Here is a 22,117-nt window from a genome sequence, read left to right as displayed (position 1 = left end):
AACTGATTGAAGGGGAATTTGGGTATGGAAAACTGATTAGAATCATTTCATTGAGCTCTTTGGCAATGGGCCACATGTCTGCCAAATGCAGGAGGGATCTTTAAAATGGTTATTTTGTCTAAGTTTGCGCTCATTCGTCTTCTGGTGAACCCTGACGGACATCATTGGACATCAATGAAGTGGCGATGGACGTTTGTTACGAGAGGTAAGACAACTTGTCACTTTGCGCTTTGCCCCAACACATATTGAATGTTTTTATCAGCTTGTGTGATTTGATCTGTTGTCTCATTCATCATTCTAGCTGGCATAGGGGGACTTATTTACTATACAGTATTTAGTCATTTTGAACCCTTGTGCCCCAATATTGACAAGGCAGTTGTGACAATAACATTTGAGGAGACAGCTATGTGTTTTAATCATTACATATACATATACAGCATACCCTCGAGGAAAGAAAAGTAATTGCTAAATTCACATAAGTGCTCCCTGAACCAAAATGTCAACTATTCACTTTAGCCTTGGGGTCTGTGAATAGTTTCAAAATACTCCCATAAATATTTATGATAACATAAAATATGGAGTTTAATTGCTAGATCTACCTTTAGTCCTCTGGGTTACAACATTACAATTCATTATAAACTAATGCAAATAAAGAATTGAACAAATGACAAACATGCTCATTCATGCCCTTTCATCAAGGGGACACCCACCGGCAGCAACACCTGCACGCCTGAATAAGAGCCAATACGGGACATCGTGAGAGTTGTTCTGGTAGAGAGGGATTCATTTAACAATATATTTGTTGTTATCATTGCATTTTGCAGTGGTGTAGAACTGTACTGCACTAAATCATATTGAAAGCTGTTCATAATGATTTGGTTTTGTTATTTAAGTGGTAAAATATTAGAGAAACACCTCGGTATGATGCAGAGCAGTTCTACAATTTACATCACTGCAAACTACAACCACAAAAATAAACATTGTCTCTAACAATGACTGCGCAGTACGTGTATAGAGTGTCTTACAAAAGCATTCATATCCCTTGAAGTATTTCAGATTTTGTGGCGTTGTAATTCTAAATGTAAATGTCTAAATGTATATAATATTCCCAGACTTTTATGAAGTGCCGTGTGGAAAAGACTCTCATGAATCATTTACCTTGTAGGACTAGCTTTTGCTACAATTTCATTTTTCAGATTTGTGTGTGCAATTTTCCCATCGTTACGATTTACGACTTAAACTAACCTAAAAAAAAAAACCTAACAAAAAACAAACATACGCAAATGAAATTCTATTTTGCAAATAGTGCAGAGGAATGATGTCCAATATCTGTGAAAACAATAAGACTCAGTCACATTCCCATATTACGCCCTCTTAAAGAACTTTGGCAGAAAAGAGCCCCCGGCAGAAGGCTTCCCTCTCTAACAAGTTTATTCAGCTTGTAATAAATCCTCTGTCACTGCCTCACCCTCTCACTGAAGACACATGTTCAAAGTTGACTGTTTGCGCTGTGTGGCGCATTAGGAGTGCGGTGGAACATCCAAATTCTAACAAAGCATAGGCGTAATTTACGGGGGGGACAAGGGGGACTGTCCCACCCCACTTTTTCAGAGGGCTGTTTTTGACCATCCAGCACCCATTACTGAGAATAAACTCTCCTTAAATGTTATTTTAGATACATCTAAAACAAAATGTATCATTGGTGATTATATTTATCTGTTTTCCAACTCTCTAGAATTTAATTTTGACGAGGGAGTTTACAGTAAGCAGTGTTCTACCTCGCTCTCATGTAAATATTGTCACATTAGCCGTCTTGTCTACCTTGGTCAGATTGCTAGTAAAGTCATCTGCCGAGATACGAGTCTGATTCATGGTGCAATAAGAAAAAGAACAAAAAAAGTTAAGACGCACTAAACGCTGCAGAAATAGACATAAATTCACCTTATTACAACTATTCATGGAATCAGTTGTTTAACTTTAATAAAACAGCATTTTAAAATCACAACGCTGCTATGGCTTCTAGGTAAATCTTTGATAGGGAGCTGCCATGTTTTAACAATGACGTGAATGACAAGGACAATGACGGCTTACAGCACCATTGCTTCATAGTACTTGGCTGGCCCGATCACGTCCCTTTGACGTTTTAACCACAAATTAAGATTGTTTTTTTCCCCCCGCCCGCCAAATGCAGTGTACAATGATGATATTCTGTGAAATAACTGGTTATGACCTCTTTGTATTTAAAAGCCTCTAGCCCAGTGCTTTTCAAACATTTTACCCCAATACCGCCTCAAAAAGAAGTACGGAAGTTCGTTCTAAGTACCACCATATTGACCAACATTAAAATACAGTAGCATTGTGTTCATCAAAAATGAGGCGCAGGTTTTATTCCTAAAAATTGAATTTCATATTATGCGCAGTTGGAACATTAACACTGCTTAAATAGAGAGGGGGAAAAAACCTGCACTTACTGGTTCAAATCAAATGTATTGCACATAAAGTTGAATACAATTGTACCTAAATAAAAAAAAAACCTTCCTAAATGATTAAATACAAATGTATTATACTTAAAAGTTAAATACAACTGAATTGTACTTAACAAAAGTACTAAACTGTTTTTAAAAAAACAAAATATGAAAAAAATGTAAACTGCGGTAACATGCAGTTTGAACCTTTAATTTGGATTCTTTCAGGTACCACGATATGGAGCCCGCACAATACCACCCTTTGAGAACCACTGCTGTATGCTGTTCTTTTTATTTTTTAAACATGCTCTTTGTCCATGCGCCTCTTATAGTGCACTAATTATTGCATTTAAAATTGTGGACATCCTCATACTGTAGGTCACGAGCGTTGACATCTCTGACCTCAGCCATTTTCCGTCCTCTGATTTGTTGGTCAGAGCAAAACTTGTTACAGGCAACTTTGACTGGCAAAACACGTCTCCAGCAATCTCCACACATGAATACATTTAATAATCAGCATCCCAAGGCTTTATTTAATTCAATTTTGTATGTCTTGTCATCTTATTAAATACAAATGGATTCTGACCTGCGCCAGATGATGTACAGTTGTGCGCTGTCATATTGCGTTTGTATAGTATACATGGTTTGTATAATTGCGAGAGTGATGGTATTAAGACGTCGATTAAGCCCCTACTGAAGGCACAGGTACCAAATGCACGTTTGTCCAATAATATGGCTAGTGACAATACGTTGACGTAAATAAAACTTTAAAGTATTTCATCTTAATGTAATGAGATTCACCTAACTGTCAGCTGGTTTAGATGCCAGCTCCTTGCGGCCTTGGTCAAGGTAAGTGGTGCGGATAGTGGGCATAGACTCAACACACAGGCAAACATGACAATCTCCTTCTGCATATTTGGCACCATGTCACATTCTTGACCTTTCATTATACTGCAGTTAACTTTTCATGCTTGTATGACAGTTGTGTGGAATGTTAAAAGTACAATTTTGTCTATTCACCTGCCTTTCCACTTCCTTAAACTTGACACCTCCTTCACCTGTCATCCAACAGTGAGTAGTTTGTAGTTAAGGTTTGATTATGGAGTGGTTAACTTATTTAGAAACATCTACTTAAAACATTGCCTTTATGGTTAACAAGGGTTTTATGCCGATTTGAAAAAGTTTCAAATTGGCTTGTGTTTGACCTTTGAGGTGCCGTTGTCTGAAGTGTCAAGCAAAAAGGCACATATTACAAGATGTGCAGCAGCTGACTGTTGAATGTAGGGTTCAGTCATTAACTGGCTGGTTTTCCTACATTTTTTGGGGTTGTCATTTGTGCGGGAATTGTGAAAGCAGGGCACAGTGCCTGGTGCTCTTTGCCACTGGCTGTGTGTAATCTCGTGTTCAGTGTATCTTATGTCCCAGTCACACAATGATAGAAGGAGGACGAGATGGCTGCCAACGTGTGCACGAATACATCCATCAAAACCTGTTGCAGCAGGTTGTCTTCTTGCTTATTCTCTATCTCATTCCAGTCTTTAGTTGGACCAGTGCCACACACACACACACACACACACACACACACTGTGACGATGATATTAGGTGCAGTCAAATCCAAAACTGGCCCATCAACAGCTTGAATGCACATTTTGACAATTTGCGCACTGAAGAGCACATCTATCAGAAATGGATCCACAATGCGTCAGGGTCTAAGAGGGATTTCGAAGACGTAAAGCCACAAAGACGACATTATCACTGATTTTAACTTGACGGTGAGTCTCCAGTATTAATTGTCCTCCTGCAATCTTTTTAGCACATTCAGGATTATGTCAAAATTGTTTGTCAACTTCTGTGCTGCACTTCGCTCATTGAAACACTTTCTTTTTTTACACATTTTGTTCTAAACAAATAACAATAATAACACACTTTATTCCAACTAAACGTTTTAATTGTACTTGTACTTAATCATTCGATCTATCAATAGACATGTCTTTCATTATAATTTAATGAATAATGACATTTTCACTACCTTTATTTCATTGGGATGAATCTCATGGTTCCGTTGTCCTAAAGTGAGACTCATAGCGTCCAAGATGAAGTTACCAAATATGATTCCTTGCCATATACAGTAAAGAGCTACAGCAGTGGCCTTCTTATATTAAAGTGACTAAATAAGAGACACCATTTAGTCTCGATTGTCTCACTTCGCTTGAAGCACACACAAAAAAAAAATACATTTATTTAAAAAAATATATTTTTTTAAATGTACTTGAATGGGTGCCTATAAAGGTCTAAGAAGATGTCATAATTTTCTGATGAATGTGGAAATCAAATTTACAAACTTTTATGAGGCATTTTTCCTTAGTTACAATAGCAAATGCAACTTTCGCTCTGCCCCCAATCATAATGTAGTATGTTAGGAAACATACTACATTGTTTCCTTTGTAGTATGGTTGCGGTAAACAGTGGCTCGCTCCAAACCAAAGTATTTTCAACCAGGGTGATACTAGTGGTTGTTAAGTGAACTGTAATCATATAATAACTTTTGTGTTTTGACCTGAGAATATCAAAGACCTTTTAAGACTCCTTAAATTTAATTGACTTGAATTATTTGAGTCCAAATGTATTGTGCCGTCCAATCTATAGTTATTGGAAGATGTCTTTTAAAGCAAAGCTAATTTATTTGTATAGCACATTTTATACACAAGGTAACTCAATGTGCTTTACATGATTAAAAGCATTTAAAAACAAAGAAAAAAAAAAACCCAGCTTATAAACATTTAATGTTCCACCAATTCTCCCAGTCATACTCCAAAACCTTTTAGAAAGTTTTCCCTAGAGTGAAAGCTGCTGTTGCTGCAAAATGGCGATGAACTTTCATTTTCAACTATAAAGAGCTCTTCTCCATCCATCCATCCATCCATCCATCCAGGTTAGTTTAAAACATTTTAATCATGTGCAACTAGTGTACATGTTCGAATCAAATGACTTTATTTTTCATTGCATACAATCATGGTGAGAACATGCAAACTCCACACAGAGGAAGGCCAGAGGCGAGATTCAAACCCTCAACCTCAGAACTGTAAGGCAAAGGTGCGACCCACTTGTTTCCAAAATGCTATAAATCTATTTAGCCTATTCTAAGATTGTCCCCCCCCCATCCTGCCATATCAGCAAATTTGAACCATTCATTGGCTCAGTCTGAACATGTTCAACAAAACTCAATAAGAGTCTGTACACAATGAATGGACAAGATTGATCTTCCTCAAAAATGGCTTTTATCTCATCCAGGGAAAACAGCACTTCATTCTTCCATTATACCTTGTGTAACTGACCTGTCTATACAATGCATATTTGACATTTCAGTTTGATCCATCCAACTGTGTTGATTATGATGATTTCTCAAGACTGTATGTGGTGTCCAAAGTTGACGCAAGCTGAGATCCAATTGTCAAAAACATGTTTATCTTATTTGATACATTGCAAGGAATGTCTCAATTTGCAGTTTTCAACAAGGAATTATAATATGTATATAAAAATATTAATAATATGTAATACATTTCAATCGAAAACTGTATGGTTTCAGTTTTTCTTTTCAGGCTGTAAGGCATCTCTTGAACTCTGATGCCTAAGTGCTTGCCTTCAGGCTGATTCAGTCTCTCAAGCAGAGGAGTGTTTGTTGCTAGTTGGCAACACAAAATGCAATCTCTCCACTTCCACCTTCACCCTTTTGCATCCTTTCATGTGGACAAAGCACTCGGATTGCTGTTCCTCTCTGTTTTCACTTGTTTGCCTCAGTGAGATTTGGCGTTGCATGACCAAAAAGCCACGATTTGTTGGCACTTTTAATGGGCTTTCTTTATGCAAAATAGATTAGGTTACCTTGACTGGCCACATGTCTCCAGTCTCTGATGGGATCAGATAACACATCTGTTAGGAGGAGGCAGGGTACACCCTGAACTGGTTGCCAGCCAATCGCAGGGCACATACAAACAAACAACCATTCGCACTCATATTCACACCCACGGGCAATTTAGAGTTGTCAATTAACCTACCATGCATGTTTTTGGGATGTGGGAGGAAACTGGAGTGCCCGAAGAAAACCCACGCAGGCACGGGGAGAACATTCAAACTCCACACAGGCGGGGCCGGGGATTGAACCCCGGTCCTCAGAACCATGAGGCAGACGCTCTAACCAGTCGGCCACCAGTCGGCCACCGTGCTGCCCATTTTTACATTAAAACAAAAAATTTGCATAAAATGTTCCTTTTAAATGTGTCTCCAGAAGCACGGCTTGGTGCAGAATGTCGGTCTGTCCAACGTTTTCACCCAGTAAGGACGAGTCTCAACCCTTAACCACCCGGGCCAAGCCTCACACCTCACACGAGACCCTTGGGACCTCCTGCCAGCAGTTGGCAGAATCACAGGTAACGAGGATAATGAGGAAGATACAAGTAGTTGTAGTTTAGTTGACTACATTTAGTTGTCAACATTAAACATTACTTATTTTAGTCATGACAACCTATTTTGACTCATCACCACTTATAATTGCAAAACACCTTATATTTTTCCCCCTTAGGGAAATCGTACTTGTGTCTGGCCAACCAAACTAATGTGCATGCAATAAACTATCAGGATCATATTTGTTGGTTACATTGTGTAGCTATATCTTGTTGCAATTTTCAGATTAAGTAAACTAGAGTAGTATACATTTGATCAAGATTTGTAATTAAATACATATTTCACAAATATAGTGTACGTCCACTTTCACTTTGTTCTTTAAATGAGATATTAACTTCAATAGGTGTTTAGAAAACATATTGAAACTGTTGTATTGGTGCACAGGCAATTTACATTACATCCATACACCACAATAAGGCAGTTAGACACACGTGCATGCACACGCACGTTTATGCAAGTTACAAAGGTTTAATGATATGAACGCTGAGGGAGTCAAGCATCCACATTAAAGGGGAACTAAAACCCAACGTCAAAACTGTTATATTTTAAATGTGGATAATCTTCTTCATAAGATTGTATTTACCTAAGTGTGTGAAGTATTTATAGGGAAAAAAAATACATTTAAAACATCGCACCAACTCGCTTATGGGAGCTGCCATCTTTCGGTCTTTTTACTCGCGCGAGACTGCAAATTTGTGAGAATGTGTCGTATGTTCACCAATTCGTAAATATGCAGCAATGAAAAGCTACGTGTTCGATTTCATGACATGTACAAAGTTGCATAATAAACCATGATCATAAACGTCATCAACTATGTACTTGGAGAGTTGTGAGCCAATCTATATTTCTTTTTGTGGGTCTCTTTCACAGTCAAATTGATATACAATCTTCTTACTCTTTGGTACACTTCCTCTGATGGCCGCTGCATGGTTTCCAATGATTCAATCCATTACTCTTGAAATCTGTCAGTTGTCACAATTCAATAGCAGTTGGCAAGGCACAAGTTCAACTGCACTTATGAGGTCACTTCTGGTCTGCCTCTGATGACGATTTTGCCGAACATGGCGGCCCCCATAGGCTGATGAATTATTTCGTTTAATATTTATTCCATGAACTTAATATTATTCATAGTACCGTGTTTTGACTAGTGCTACTGCTGACACATACAATTTAGCTTTAATAATGTTTGGGTTAAGTTCCCCTCTTTCTGCATCTCTAAATATAGATTTTATTATAGATGTAATGTCATTGTTTTATATCCTTTTGTGGAGTATAAGTCAACTTTGACTTTTTGGTGTTGGGCTCAGAACGGGAGAAGAAATGAAGTCATGGCAACATTGAAGGAAATAGCACTGATCAAGCATCCAATCAGATTGCTCTGATCTTAGCCATCTTGCCCCTCACAAAGTTGGAAATGACAACATTAAAAATCATAGCCATGCAATTTGAAAACAGCAATTCTAAGCAATTTCTGACTTTTGGTGTGCATGTTCTATTTTTGATGAACATGTTTCTCCACAGAAAACTGATGGCGGTGATGTCTGCTTCACCCAGCAAGCCAGACCCAACCTCACGTCAAGGCATGCGCATGTGAGTAGAAGGCACAGCGTGGATGGGACTGGACGAGAAGGCCCAGTCGACGCGTCTCGTTTCCACCCGTACCTGCGACAGCTCAGTGAGGGTGCGGTGACAAATGCAGTTTGTCTGCAGCGCGGCTCGTCTCCTTTCAGCTGCCTGCAGGAGGTCTGCAACCCTCAAATGTGCTGCCTGACATTCGGCTCAAGCAGCGAGTCGCAAACACTATGGGAACAATATGACTACAATGATCAGGTGACTAGAACTGCCACATTTTGTATAATAGTTTATTTGCCGTTTATTGGGGCTGTATATCAGTATATTCCTTAGACGTAGAGAAAATTGTTGGTTGTCCCACAATAGCTGTGATTGGCTGGCGGCCAAGTGCCAAGTCAGCTGGAATAGGCTCCAGCTCACTCATGACCCTAATGAGTACAAGCGGTTCTGAAAATGGATGAACAACCATTGAAATAACTTGAAACTGACAAGATTAAAATTTGCCAAAATTGATGCATATTGATGAGCCACTAAGCCTCTAGGACTATGTCCTAGACTATGCGAAAGATGAGACATAACCGGAGGGTTTTGGCAAGTCACACCAGCTCTATGTTTACAAACATAAAACTGACGCATACAAGGAAACATGGAGGAAGCTCGGTTATGTCCTGGGGCTGCCTCCAATACAGGGTTTCTTGTCTCTGTGCAAGATACGTTGAACTTTCAAGCCTGTCAAGACATTGGAGTGAAATGTGCTTCCCAGTGTCAGAGAGCCGCAGGTCATTAGGCCTCCAACAGGATAAAGACTAAAAAAAACAACAACACACCACTAAAAATACCCTGTGTTTAAGAACAAAGCATTGGACTAAAGTTGAATGACTTGGTTTATGAACAAAACAACATTTTAAAAAGACAAACTACCTCGGTTTAACACACTATTTTCTATTTGCGAGCAGTCTTGACATGGACAAGCGGAAGGAAGAGTACCGCATCTTTGTTATTTTGCCCTTAATTGGCCCTCAGAATGGCTCTTAAGTGAAGGAAAGCTGCTAGTGATAGCGTAGCTTTATAAGTTGCCTATTGAAAAAAAAAAAAAAGAAACAAAACATGAAGATGGTGTTCGAAAAAGTTGGCTTGGAAAAATATATCCCTTTTAAATTCATAACCAGCAGTTCGACTGAATTCAGATCCCATAAATCTAAATCCCATAGAATATCTATGAAAGGAGCTGAATTGATAAAAAAGAAGCAATGCCGGAGTTTCATTTGTTCATTTTAATTAATTTTAGTCAGTCAGTTTGAAGTTATTTTGGTGACACTGGTGTTTTCCCCCTGTCATTAAGGGTATTGCCATTTGTGTCCACATTTGTATACTGCATATGCAGCAGGAGAATGGATAGCATTGGGTTGTATTTGTTGCAACATTGTGGTTTGATGATCTCTCCAGTGTTCCCACTCCAACCTACCGGCTGTGTCAGATGAGACTTTTTGTTCCCATTCTCAACAATATCTATGCTCCACATCAGCCAGCCCTCCACAAGAGGTACAGTAAGTGCAATGATTAACAGCATAAACAATCACTGTAAATGTGTTGCAAGGTAATGTGATTGAAGATATGAGATGATCATATTGACCCTGGATGTTCTCCGCAGGTCACAACATGGCCGTACACGACTGAGGAGCATTCCAACGAGCCAAATTATTCTTTTCAGAGTCTCTCCTTTCAAATTAATCAGAGGAAGAACTCGCAGCCCCTCTTCCCCAAGCCCATTTACTCATACAGGTGACAGTTGCTTTTCCTCCATCCATCCATTTTCTTCACTGCTTATCTTCACTCGGGTCGTGGGCGTGCTGGCGCCTATCCCAGCTATCTTCGGGCGAGAGGCGGGGTACACCCTGAACCAGTCGCCAGCCAATCGCAGGGCACATAGAAACAAACTATCATTCGCGCTCACATTCACACCTATGGGCAATTTAGAGTTTCCAATTAATCTACCATGCATGTTTTTGGGACGTAGGAGGAAACCCGAGTGCCCGGAGAAAACCCACACAGGCACGGGGAGAACGTGCAAACTCCACACAGGCGGGGCCGGGATTTGAACCCCGGTCTCCAGAACTGTGAGGCAGATGCTTTTCATTACCTCACATATTTAATAATATAATCCTAGTCACGACCATTTTGACTAATTAGTTACACCTTTTAAATGACTTCAATATGACCAAAATAACTGTTAGATTAACTTTAATACACTGGCGGCCGTTAATGAGATAACAATGCCAGTACAGCAGATTACAAAATTATAATATTATTCAAAGGCCTCACTTAGCATTGAACGTTTGTAATTTTTTACAATATCAACAACTATTTTGGTTTTATATTAGAAGGAACAAAAAATTTAAGTCTTTGATAGGCTGTAACATGGCCTTCTTTCAGAAGATTTTTTTTTATTATTTTGGCTAAATAATCTTAATTGAATCCATTCAACTGAATAAAAGAAAACAAAAACAAAGCTAACATGAACTTGCTAAGCGAGTCACAGCACCCTCAATCAGCGGTACCACTATAATGATTGATGCTCATCTCATGCAATGATGATGCGTTACCACTGAGCCAACCAGTGCACAGTCAGACCATACAGGAGGCGGGATTACCGTAATTTAATTAGTAACATTACTGTTTAATTGGTTTACTTTTATGTGTTACTAGTCTCCAAATTAACCTACACTGGTCACTCCCCTGCCCCTGTTTCTCATTATGCCAGGAAATACTTCAGATAGAATACCAATAATCCTTACATTAACATTGTTCACAATGATTCTGAAATAGTGAGTAGCAACATTAAAGGTCATTATTTGGACAAAAGTAGTCCAACCCCTCGATCTATTTCTGTACTGCTTATCCTCACTTCCTCAACTGGTAAGGCACTAGGTAACAGATGTCATTGTATTGCACACAGTCAGGGTTTCATAAAAACGTAGTACAAATTTATTGTAACCCTATAGTTAAATAATAAACACATTCAATAAACTACTGGTAACACACATGGCAAAAAGGATTAACGTCCTTAGTACAGCAAAAGTTCAGCATTGCATGGCGCAATGCATGCTGGGAACTGCGTGGCTTCACCGTCACAACTTCTTCTTTTCCTTTCGGCTTGTCCCTTTAGGAGTCGCCACAGCGCGTCATCCTTTTCCAAGTAAGCCTATCGTCTGCATCCTCCTCTCTAACACCAACTGCCCTCATGTTTTCCCTCACGACATCCATCAACCTTCTCTTTGGTCTTCCTCTAGCTTTCTTGCCTGGCTGCTCCATCCTCATCATCCTTCGACCAATATACTCACTATTTCTCCTCTGGACGTGTCCAAACCATCGAAGTCTGCTCTCTCTAACTTTGTCTCCAAAACATCGAACCTTGGCTGTCCCTCTGATGAGCTCATTTCTAATTTTATCCAATCTGGTCACTCCGAGAGCGAACCTCAACATCTTCATTTCCGCCACCTCCAACTCTGCTTCCTGTTGTCTCTTCAATACCACTGTCTCTAATCCGTACATCATGGCCTGCCTCACCACTGTTTTATAAACTTTGCCCTTCATCCTAGCAGAGACTCTTCTGTCACATAACACACCTGACACCTTCCTCCACCCGTTCCAACCTGCTTGGACCCGTTTCTTCACTTCCTGACCACACTCACCATTGCTCTGGACGGTTGACCCCAAGTATTTAAAGTCCTCCACCCTTGCTATCTCATCTCCCTGTAGCCTCACTCTTCCCCCACCACCCCTCTCATTCATGCACATATACTGTCTTACTTTGTCTAATCTTCATTCCTCTGCTTTCCAGTGCATGCCTCCATCTTTCTAACTGTTCCTCCACCTGCTCCCTGCTTTCACTGCAGATCACAATGTCATCTGCAAACATCATGGTCCACGGGGATTCCAGTCTAACCTCATCTGTCAGCCTATCCATCACCACTGCAAAAAGGAAGGGGCTCAGGGCTGACCCCTGATGCAGTCCCACCTCACCTTAAATTCATCTGTCACACCTACAGCACACCTTACCGCTGTTCTGCTCCCCTCGTACATGTCCTGTATTATCCTTATATACTTCTCTGCCACTCCAGACTTCTGCATGCAGTACCACAGTTCCTCTTGGGTACTCTGTCATAGGCTTTCTCTAGATCTATAAAGACACAATGTAGCTCCTTCTGACTTTCTCTGTACTTTTCCATTAACATCCTCAAGGCAAATAATGCATCTGTGGTACTCTTTCTCGGCATGAAACCATACTGTTGCTCGCAAATACTCACTTCTGTCCTGAGTCTAGCCTCCACTACTCTTACCCATAACTTCATTGTGTGGCTCATCAACTTTATTCCTCTATAGTTCCCACAGCTCTGCTCATCACCCTTGTTCTTAAAAATGGGCACCAGCACACATTTCCTGCATTCCTCAGGCATCTTCTCACGCACTAGAATTCTATTTAACAACCTGGTCAAAAACTCCACAGCCACCTCTCCTAGATGCTTCCATACCTCCACAGGAATGTCATCAGGAACCACTGCCTTTCCATGTTTCATCCTCTTTAATGCCTTTCTAACTCCCCCTTACTAATCATTGCCACTTCCTGGTCCACCACACTTGCCTCTTCTACTCTCCCTTCTCTCTCATTTTCCTCATTCATCAACTCCTCGAAGTATTCTTTCCATCTATACATGTCATCATATGCCTCTTGTTTGGCCTTTGCCACCTCTACCTTTGCCCTATGTCACATCTCAATGTGTTCCTTTCGCCTCTCCTCAGTCCTCTCACTTCTTCTTAGCTAACCTTTTTCCTGTACTGTGAGGTTCCACCACCAAGTCTCCTTCTCTCCTTTCCTGCCAGAAGATACACCAAGTACTCTCCTGCCTGCCTCTCTGATCACCTTGCCTGTAGTGGTCCAGTCTTTGGGAAGTTCCTCCTGTGCACCGAGAGCCTGTCTCACCTCTTCCCGAAAAGCTGCACAACACTCATCCTGTCTCAGCTTCCACCACATGGTTCTCTGCTCTGCCTTTGTCTTCCTAATCTTCCTCCCCACCACCAGAGTCATCTTACACACCACCATCCTATGCTGTCTTGCCACACTCTCCCCTACCACTACCTTACAGTCGGTAACCTCCTTCAGATTACATCGTCTGCACAAGATGTAATCCACCTGCGTGCTTCTACCGCCACTCTTGTAGGTCACCCTATGTTCCTGCCTCTTCTGGAAAAAAGTGATCACTACAGCCATTTGCATCCTTTTCGTAAAGTCTACCACCATCTGTCCCTCCAAGTTCGTTTCCTGGATGCCGTACCTACCCATCACCTCTATTTCCTTCATCAACATGTCCATTACAATCTGCACCAATCACAACTCTCTCTCTGTCTGGGATGCTCAGAATTACTTCATCTAGCTCCTTCCAGAATTTGTCTTTAACCTTTAGGTCACATCCTCCCTGTGGGGCATAGCCACTAATCACATTATACATAACACCCTCAAGTTCAAGTTTCAGCCTCATCACTCGATCTGATACTCTTTTCACCTCCAAGACATTCTCAGCTAACTCTTTTTTTTTTTTTTTTTTTAAATCACCCCTACTCCATTTCTCTTCCCATCTACACCATGGTAAACTAATTTAAACCCTGCCCCTAAACTTCTAGCCTTACTGCCTTTCCACCTGGTCTCCTGGACACACAACATATCAAACTTTCTCCTAATCATCATGTCAACCAACTCCCGAGATTTTTGTGTCATAGTCCACATTCAGTTCTAGGCTCTGTGCTTTCCTCTTCTCTTTCTGCTGAAGAACCCGCTTTCCACCTCTTCTTCTTCTTCTTCTTCGACTTTGACCCACAGTAGCTGAATTTCCACCGGCGCCCTGGAGGTTGACGGCGCCGGTGACGGACCTTGTTAGCCCGGGCCACGACCGATCCGGTATGGATTTCTTTGGATGAACGCTCATATTTGTTTGGCAAAGCTTTAAGCCGAATCTCCTTCCTGACCCAACTCTCTGTATTTATCCGGGCTTGGGACCGGCCTACAGTTTGCACTGGCTTGTGCCCCCCATAGGGCTCCATTTTCACAACAATACCCGTTATTTATTTTCCAAGTTGTTTAAATTTTAGTTTGCTGTTTTTTTAATGGAATCTAAATTTGAAGATTATGGGGATATTTTAATAATAAAACAAATCATTTTTTTATACATTTTTTTGTCACTCAAAATGTGCGTCACAGCTGCCGATGTGTGATACAAAAAAAGAAACACGATATATGCAGTGTTATCTTCACTTTAGATGTCAAAAGGTTCTTGTGGCTCCTGTTTTTTTTTCTTTTCTTTTTTTTCTTTCTCTGAAAGAAAAGTTGCCAACCCCTGGTTTAGAGTCTTCGATTTACCTAATATGCATGTTACCAGAAAAAAAAAACCCGCACAGGGAGAACATGATTCGAACCCCAAACCTTAGAACTGTGTGACAGACGTGCTAACCACTAATCCACCATGCAACACTAGTCTGTCCAATGTTTGATTAATAAATTGAGGTTTGTTTTCATTGTGTGTGTGTAATGTAGATTTAGAAGTATGCTTTTTCTGTGTCACTGCAGCATTCTCATCTTCATGGCTCTGAAAAACAGTGAAACAGGAAGCCTCCCCGTCAGTGAGATCTACAGCTTCATGACTGAAAACTTCCCCTATTTTAAGGTACAGCACAGCAGGTTACACGCATACCCTACACTTGCTATTTACTGTCGCAATTGGAAATAGATTGGGATGGAGTTCCACACATAAGTCATGGAGAGCTGCCATCTTTTTGCTTAAAGTGAGTTAGATGTCAGCATCTATTTGCAGACAACAAAAGTGTGCAAACATAATGAGGTTTTTACAATATAAGAGAAGAGCTGTATCAAAACCTCTGCTTTTACAAAGATAATAATGCTTCTTAGCTTTGATTGAAACAGTCAAACATATTGATATAACAATCTATTGATTATCGTGCTTTGGAACTCTGCATCATACTCTTACTGTTTGTATGCTTACCTTATTTAGCCGCACCAGAGGAGCAAATAGGCCTTGGTTTGGATCTTATTAAATAATGTGTACTTAATGTTGTGGCCCGTGTGATAATTTCAGTTGTAAGGGTCTAGTTTTATTTTTTTTATATGACCGTTTATGATAACCTGTACTGTGGTTAGTCCAAGGTAGCACAGTAGCCTAGCGGTTAGCACTGCCTCACAGTTCCAAGGTTCCGTGTTTGAGTCTCAGCGTTTTCTGTGTGGAGTTTGCATGTTCTCGCCTTGCTTGCGTGGATTTTCTCCACAGTCCCAAAACATGCATGTAAGGTAACTGAAGACTCTAAATTGTCCATAGTGGTGAAGGAAAGTGTTTGTCTATCAAGGCCTTGTGATTGGCTGACGACCAGTCCAGGATGTACCCCACCTCTTGCCCAAAGTCATCTGGGATGGGCTCCAGCTCACCCACAATCCTAATGAGGACAAATGGTCAAATGGTATAGAAAAAGGAGATGAATGATTAGTAGAAAATTTACACATTTATTGTGTGTTTATAACATTTACAACTCACTGAAAAACAAGTAATGTTCATGTTTCACTAGCTGCAGTTTTTTTTTCTTTTGCAGGACCCTGTATTGCCAGTAGTTAGGAATCATTCATGATTATCTTCAGCCTCCGCGTTGTTGATGACACAAATTACTTCTACCGTAAAAATGATGTATGACACACTGCAGAAATTTTGGTCATGACTGTGTGCAAAAGTATAAGGCAGTGGTTTAATAAGGTTGTTTTGACATATTTTAATAAGGGGGATGTTTGTGTGTTGTCAGAGTGGATTGTTGTGGGTTTAGTGCAACACCCACACAATTTTAATCTGATCATACAGTACATAATAAGATTTATGGTGGCCAAGCTTAAATTGCTTTCTTTTTATTAAATTTTTTGAAACACTGCTGCAGGTTTGGATCTCAGTGTTAAATGCACCTGCAATATTGGGTTGAAATATTTGAATATAGTATGTGCGCAACTTAGATGGTGGCGTTCCAAACAGCTGCCTGTCACTTTCGAAAACATGCTACATGGCCACAAAACGTGACAGCTAAATGACATGGAGTCAAGTGTCTTTTTCATGGTTGGGATTTTTATTACTATATGTGTTGAAATACTTGGACTTAGACTGTGGTTATAACTATAGCTAGAACAATTATAGTTATTTGCATTTCACTTCAGGTCAATTGACACCTACATCTTCAAGTATGCACAGTATACTGTAGTTTATATATATATATATATATATATATATATATATATATATATATATATATATATATATATCACATAGTATTCATGAAGAAAGTTATGCTAGATTCATTTCTGTATTGTTTTGTAATGTATTGTTTTGTATTGTATTGTATAAAATTTAATGCAGCCCTACGGGGGGCACAAGCCAGTGCAAACTGTAGGCCGGTCCCAAGCCCGGATAAATGCAGAGGGTTGCATCAGGAAGGGCATCCGGCTTAAAACAAATATATGCCAAACAAATATGAGCGTTCATCCAAAAAAATTCCATACCGGATCGGTCGTGGCCCGGGTTAACAACGTCCACCACCGGCGGCGTAAACCTGCAGGGCGGCGTTGGAAATTCAGCTACTGTGGGTCAAAGTCGAAGAAGAAGAAGAAGAAGAAGAAGAAGAAGAAGAGGTGGAAAGCGGGTTCTTCGGCAGAAAGAGAAGAGGAAAGCACAGAGCCTAGAACTGAATGTGGGGACTTTAAATGTCGGGACTATGATAGGAAAATCTCGGGAGTTGGTTGACATGATGATTAGGAGAAAGTTTGATATATTGTGTGTCCAGGAGACCAGGTGGAAAGGCAGTAAGGCTAGACGTTTAGGGGTAGGGTTTAAATTAGTTTACCATGGTGTAGATGGGAAGAGAAATGGAGTCGGGTTATTTTAAAAAAAGAGTGGCTATGCCCCACAGGTAGGATGGATGGACCTAGAGGTCCATCCATCCATTTCCATCCATTTTCAACACCGCTTATCCTGGTTAGGGTCGCGGGACGCTTGACCTAGAGGTGAAAAAGAAATTCTGGAAGGAGTTAGACAAAGTAGTTCTGAGCATCCCAGACAGAGAGAGAGAGTCGTGATTGGTGCAGATTGTAATGGATATGTTGGTGAAGGAAATAGGGGTGATGAAGAAGTGATGGGTAAGTACGGCATCCAGGAAAGGAATTTGGAGGGACAGATGGTGGTAGACTTTGCAAAAAGGATGCAAATGGCTGGAGTGGACACTTTTTTCCAGAAGAGGCAGGAACATAGGGTGACCTACAAGAGCGGAGGTAGAAGCACGCAGGTGGATTACATCTTCTGCAGACGATGTAATCTGAAGGAGGTTACAGACTGTAAGGTAGTGGTACCTCTGTTCTGCTATCTGACTGCGTCCTTTAGATTCTTGTACTGTATGTTCTTTGTTCGGTTACCACCGAATATCATTCCCAAAAATGTTCTTTTTCAACAGAAACTCTTTGCTTTAACCATGACAAGACATGACACTTATTATGATTATTACCATTATTATTGAAACAGTTAATAAAGCATAAATGTGCCCTCGTGCACAAACCAAGGTCCATAAATGCATACTTGTTGAGTTTAGTGTGGAAGATAATTTACTATCCTGTCTGCCTGACAGTTCTGAGGTTCGTGGTTAGAATTATGGAGTTTGCATTTTCTCCCCGTATGGTGCGAGGGTTTATGCTAAATACTACGGCTTTCCCCCATGTTTCAAAAACACATATGTTAGCTTAATTGAACACATAAATGGTTGTTTGTCTTTATGTACACTGCGATTGGCCGGCAGCCAGTCCAGGCTTTACCCCATGTTTCACTCAAAGTCCGCTGGGATAGGCTCCAGAGAAATGTCGTTTAGAAAATGACTCTCTGGATGAATACACGTATGGCCAGGCATCCAAATGCTTTTGTTCATCTGCTCCCGTGAAGCTCATTCAATGTCTCCCGTTCACTGCCTTTTTCTAGACAGCCCCTGATGGATGGAAGAACTCTGTGCGACACAACCTCTCTCTGAACAAGAGCTTTGAGAAATTGGAGGGCAAAAATGGGAACTCCTCCCGGAAAGGTTGTCTGTGGGCTCTCAATCCTGCCAAGGTAGAGAAAATGCAAGAGGAGCTGCACAAGTGGCGCCGCAAAGACCCCGTCAGTGTTCGCAGGAGCATGGCAAGACCAGGTAGGTCTATGAAACATTTTGAAAGATGAACTGAAAACCAAATTGACTTTATTTTCTGCAGACGATTTAGATCTTCTACTTGGACAGATGCCCAAGAAACTGAGGTCAGTGCCACCGTACACCAGACCTGCCAGTATTTACAGCACCATGCCGACGTCTTTCAGCCCAACACGCGGCCAACCACCGAACAGAGCCAGTCGACGTCCACAGCATTTATGCGCTCCTTCACCCTCACAGCAGTCCTGTTTACTCTCCCTCACTGACTCCCATCTCAGCGACTCATTGGCCTTGCGTGCCCCATGTAGTCAGCGGCACACAGCTGACATCCATCCTGGAAACGTGGACCTAATTGCGACTGGGAAGGTGCCACTGGCCTACCGTGTCACCCACCAGGACGACTTCAGTGCTGGTCTAAGGAGCCTGCAGGACTCTCAATCGGAGGGAGATACTTATGATGTGGATGTACTCAACCCCAGCCTGACTGATCTGCAGTTGAAAGGTAGGCATTGCCACGGAGAGGTACAGATCAGTTATGCTAACTAACACATGAATCAGGGTTGCGCAAACTGTGGCCCGTGCATGTATATACTGCTTTCTTTAATCCGGCCCTCTGAGCATTTACATCATCATAAGGGACCTGTGATACTTGTTGCATTTATTTATCCATTCCCCCAAAAAATTATTACATTAAACTGTTTTTATTTATCTCATTGAATAATTACTTTGTTCATTTATTGTACATAATAAAATACAAGAAATTAGTCAAATTAAAGAAAATGTGAGTGTGCCAAGCGAGTGCATGAGAGTAATTGACACCTTGTCAGTCAAGCTTTCTGTCTCTGATGGTTGTTTTTCCTCAGGCGTAAAAATCAAATTAGAGTTACAAAATGGGACAAAAGAGGACTTAATTTGTCACAGCGAAAAACAAATTAGATCCAAATAAAACTAGGAACTATGTTCTGTCTTGGTGGCGGCAGCGGCAGATGGACAATTGTGAATATAGTCACCTCGAAAATATATTTGAATTCAGCATTTTTTCCAAGTGGAAACCTCAGTCAATTCCAACTTTTTTTTAAGGTAACCTGTGGGAGGAGTTGCAAGAAGACAGCCTGGGGTCACACCTGCGATCGGCCCCCACCCCCATGTGCATCACCTCTAGAGGGCTTGGAGCCAGCCTGTGTCCAACCCAGCTGTGCAGATACCACAGTGCTCGTCAGTCAGACCTCAACGGCAGCTGCAGTGGGTCACTGTAAAATGGAGTTTGAGGACACATCCAGCGGGCAGAGCTTTAAACACCATGCCTGTGTCAAGCGGGTTGTATCCTGATGTTTATTCAGGAGCAGACAATTTGCTGCTGTATATGACCTGCTCCACCACATCATTGCTGTAGGTAGGCTACTTAACTGTCAACACCTTCATAACGTAGAGATTCTTGAGAACTGACTGTTATTTGAATGAGCGTTACGGTAGCAAGCGGCTTCAACATTGGATTTGTGACCCACGTAGCCCTCAAATCTTTGTTTTCCCGACTGTGTTCACCTCTCTACCTAGTGGTAACAGACCAGAGAAAAGCTCCCATGTCTTGTGTGACCAATGCATTTAAATATAATCTGAAAAATGTTCTTTGGGGGAAATGGACAATTTGAGCAAAGTGAGAAAACAATGAAACATTTTCCTGTACAAATTTGAACCACAGATGTTATAAGCTGAGGTGAGGTGTTCTTGAGTCACAGTAAAGTCTGTGAATGTGAATCTGTTTTATATTCATGTATTCATTTTCCGTATCGCTTATCCTCACTAAGGTCGAGGGCGTATATGACTAATAAGATTGATGAAAAATCCCTGTTGCTCTATATTCAATTTACTATTTATAGTGCACTTGTTGAAACAAGTTAATTCAAAATGTTAACCCAAGAGACTGAATGTAGTATATTACAACTATACTAACTATATTACAACTTTAAAAATATAATTATATCAATAGAATGTTAATCAATTAATTTACTGCATTTATTTGTCTTTTTCATGAATAATATTACTGGTATCTTTCATGCCTGATTGGCTTGGAATCACTTATTGTAAAATATTTGGTGTTTATTTAAGTTAACAAATATGCCCACATTTGGTATCATCAACAGGTCCATATTAATAAAATCTATTACTGCCCGGCGCCACCTACCTAGTGGTCTATTGACCAGCTATGGTTAATATTAAAAATGGAAATTCAGAATGTTCAACTAGACGATAAGGATACTCCAAGTTACACACTAATGGATAGATTGTATATTATGCAATTGACGTGTCAGAGTCCTGCCACAAAACACTTTGCAAATATGATGCACAAACTGTGAGCCTGCTCCACAGAAGAGTGAAGACAGGAACTAAGAAAATGCAAGTAAGGAAACAGGAAGTGGGGAAGAGCTAAAAGGGGACACACAGGTGAGCCAAAGAAAGAAAAAAACGAATTCCAAGGAAGTGAGAGAAACCAAGAGGTGCTCAATCTGCAACATACTGAAAAATATATATTTAAAAAGAACATTTTGTATTTGTTTCATGTGTGACCGTGATTGGCCAGCATTTCAGGGACTGCTCAGGCAGTCATTGGACGGTGTCACATGTCAATCATTATCGCAACACCTCTGAGTCTGACTAAGGTTTATTTGCTTTCCTAGTCTCTCAAAAAATATATTAATCTATCAGGGATGTTTTCTAGACGAAAAACTATCTTTTGCCTTTTCTTTTATTCTTTGTTTAAAGGCCCAGATGTAGGACAATAAATAGCTGACTTTGCTCTCATTGTAGTTGTACAACGAAACAAGAATGACGCCTGGTGGTGTGTTGAGGTACTGCTGCAGTTTGGACAGAAGATGTCCTTCCACCTTAACTATTTGCGAATGAAGAAGCATTTTTTAATACATGGGTGTCACTCAAATTTTTCTTTTCTTCTTTTTCCCCCCCTCAAAATGTGTGTTATGACTGTGAAACAATGCCAATGTAGAATTTACACATTTCCTATACATTACAAATTAATGGATAGTTTAGCGATCACAAGTTAAGGAAAATTGCTCAGCTATTGCTCAATTTATTTGTATAAAGACCTTTGCTAGCTAACAGGTGCTTGGAGTATCTCAGCCTTATTTAAAGGGAAGACACATTATAATTTTAGTACAAATCTAACTAGAAACATGATGAGGCATATGTGCAGATTATTTGTTTTAGTGGGCCACATGAATTAATGTGGTGGGCTGAATCTGGCCTTGAGTTTGACACTGGTGTTTTAATGTGCCAAGCAAGGCAAGGTGCATTAATCACAACCAAAAGGAAGCATCATTATTTAAAAAAAGCTATCTTACATA

At 40.5% G+C, this 22,117-nt stretch overlaps 1 protein-coding gene across 3 annotated transcripts; it reads left to right on the top strand.

Annotated features, from left to right (window-relative positions):
• Positions 1-34: 34 nt before the first annotated feature.
• foxn1 (forkhead box N1) lies at positions 35-21,783 on the top strand. 3 transcript variants are annotated; one of them, XM_061782628.1, is made up of 10 exons: positions 35-205; positions 6,751-6,892; positions 8,448-8,756; positions 9,945-10,040; positions 10,150-10,280; positions 15,118-15,214; positions 18,554-18,761; positions 18,823-18,865; positions 19,037-19,260; positions 19,839-21,783. In XM_061782628.1, the coding sequence occupies exons 1-10, from the start codon at positions 186-188 to the stop codon at positions 20,012-20,014; spliced, it is 1,446 nt and encodes a 481-aa protein (XP_061638612.1). In that variant the 5' UTR covers positions 35-185; the 3' UTR covers positions 20,015-21,783. The 3 variants fall into 3 exon arrangements, with proteins under 3 accessions (XP_061638612.1, XP_061638610.1, XP_061638611.1); XM_061782626.1 differs by having other exon boundaries at positions 18,823-19,260; positions 19,839-21,781; XM_061782627.1 differs by lacking the exon at positions 35-205 and adding an exon at positions 3,877-4,237 and having other exon boundaries at positions 18,823-19,260; positions 19,839-21,779.
• The last annotated feature ends 334 nt before the right edge of the window (positions 21,784-22,117 follow it).

This window comes from Phyllopteryx taeniolatus, chromosome 8 (genome assembly GCF_024500385.1).
Source record: "Phyllopteryx taeniolatus isolate TA_2022b chromosome 8, UOR_Ptae_1.2, whole genome shotgun sequence".
Taxonomy (NCBI): Eukaryota; Metazoa; Chordata; class Actinopteri; order Syngnathiformes; family Syngnathidae; genus Phyllopteryx; species Phyllopteryx taeniolatus.
The sequence above is the reverse complement of the archived record's forward strand: the minus strand, read 5'-3'. Positions and strand labels throughout refer to the sequence as shown.

Excerpts from the sequence above, each read along its gene's own strand:
- foxn1 (XM_061782626.1), top strand. The coding sequence starts at position 186 with ATGGACGTTTGTTACGAGAG. Across the intron at positions 8,757-9,944 it reads AATATGACTACAATGATCAG|TGTTCCCACTCCAACCTACC; the intron begins GTGACTAGAACT and ends TGATCTCTCCAG. Across the intron at positions 18,762-18,822 it reads CAGGAGCATGGCAAGACCAG|ACGATTTAGATCTTCTACTT; the intron begins GTAGGTCTATGA and ends TATTTTCTGCAG.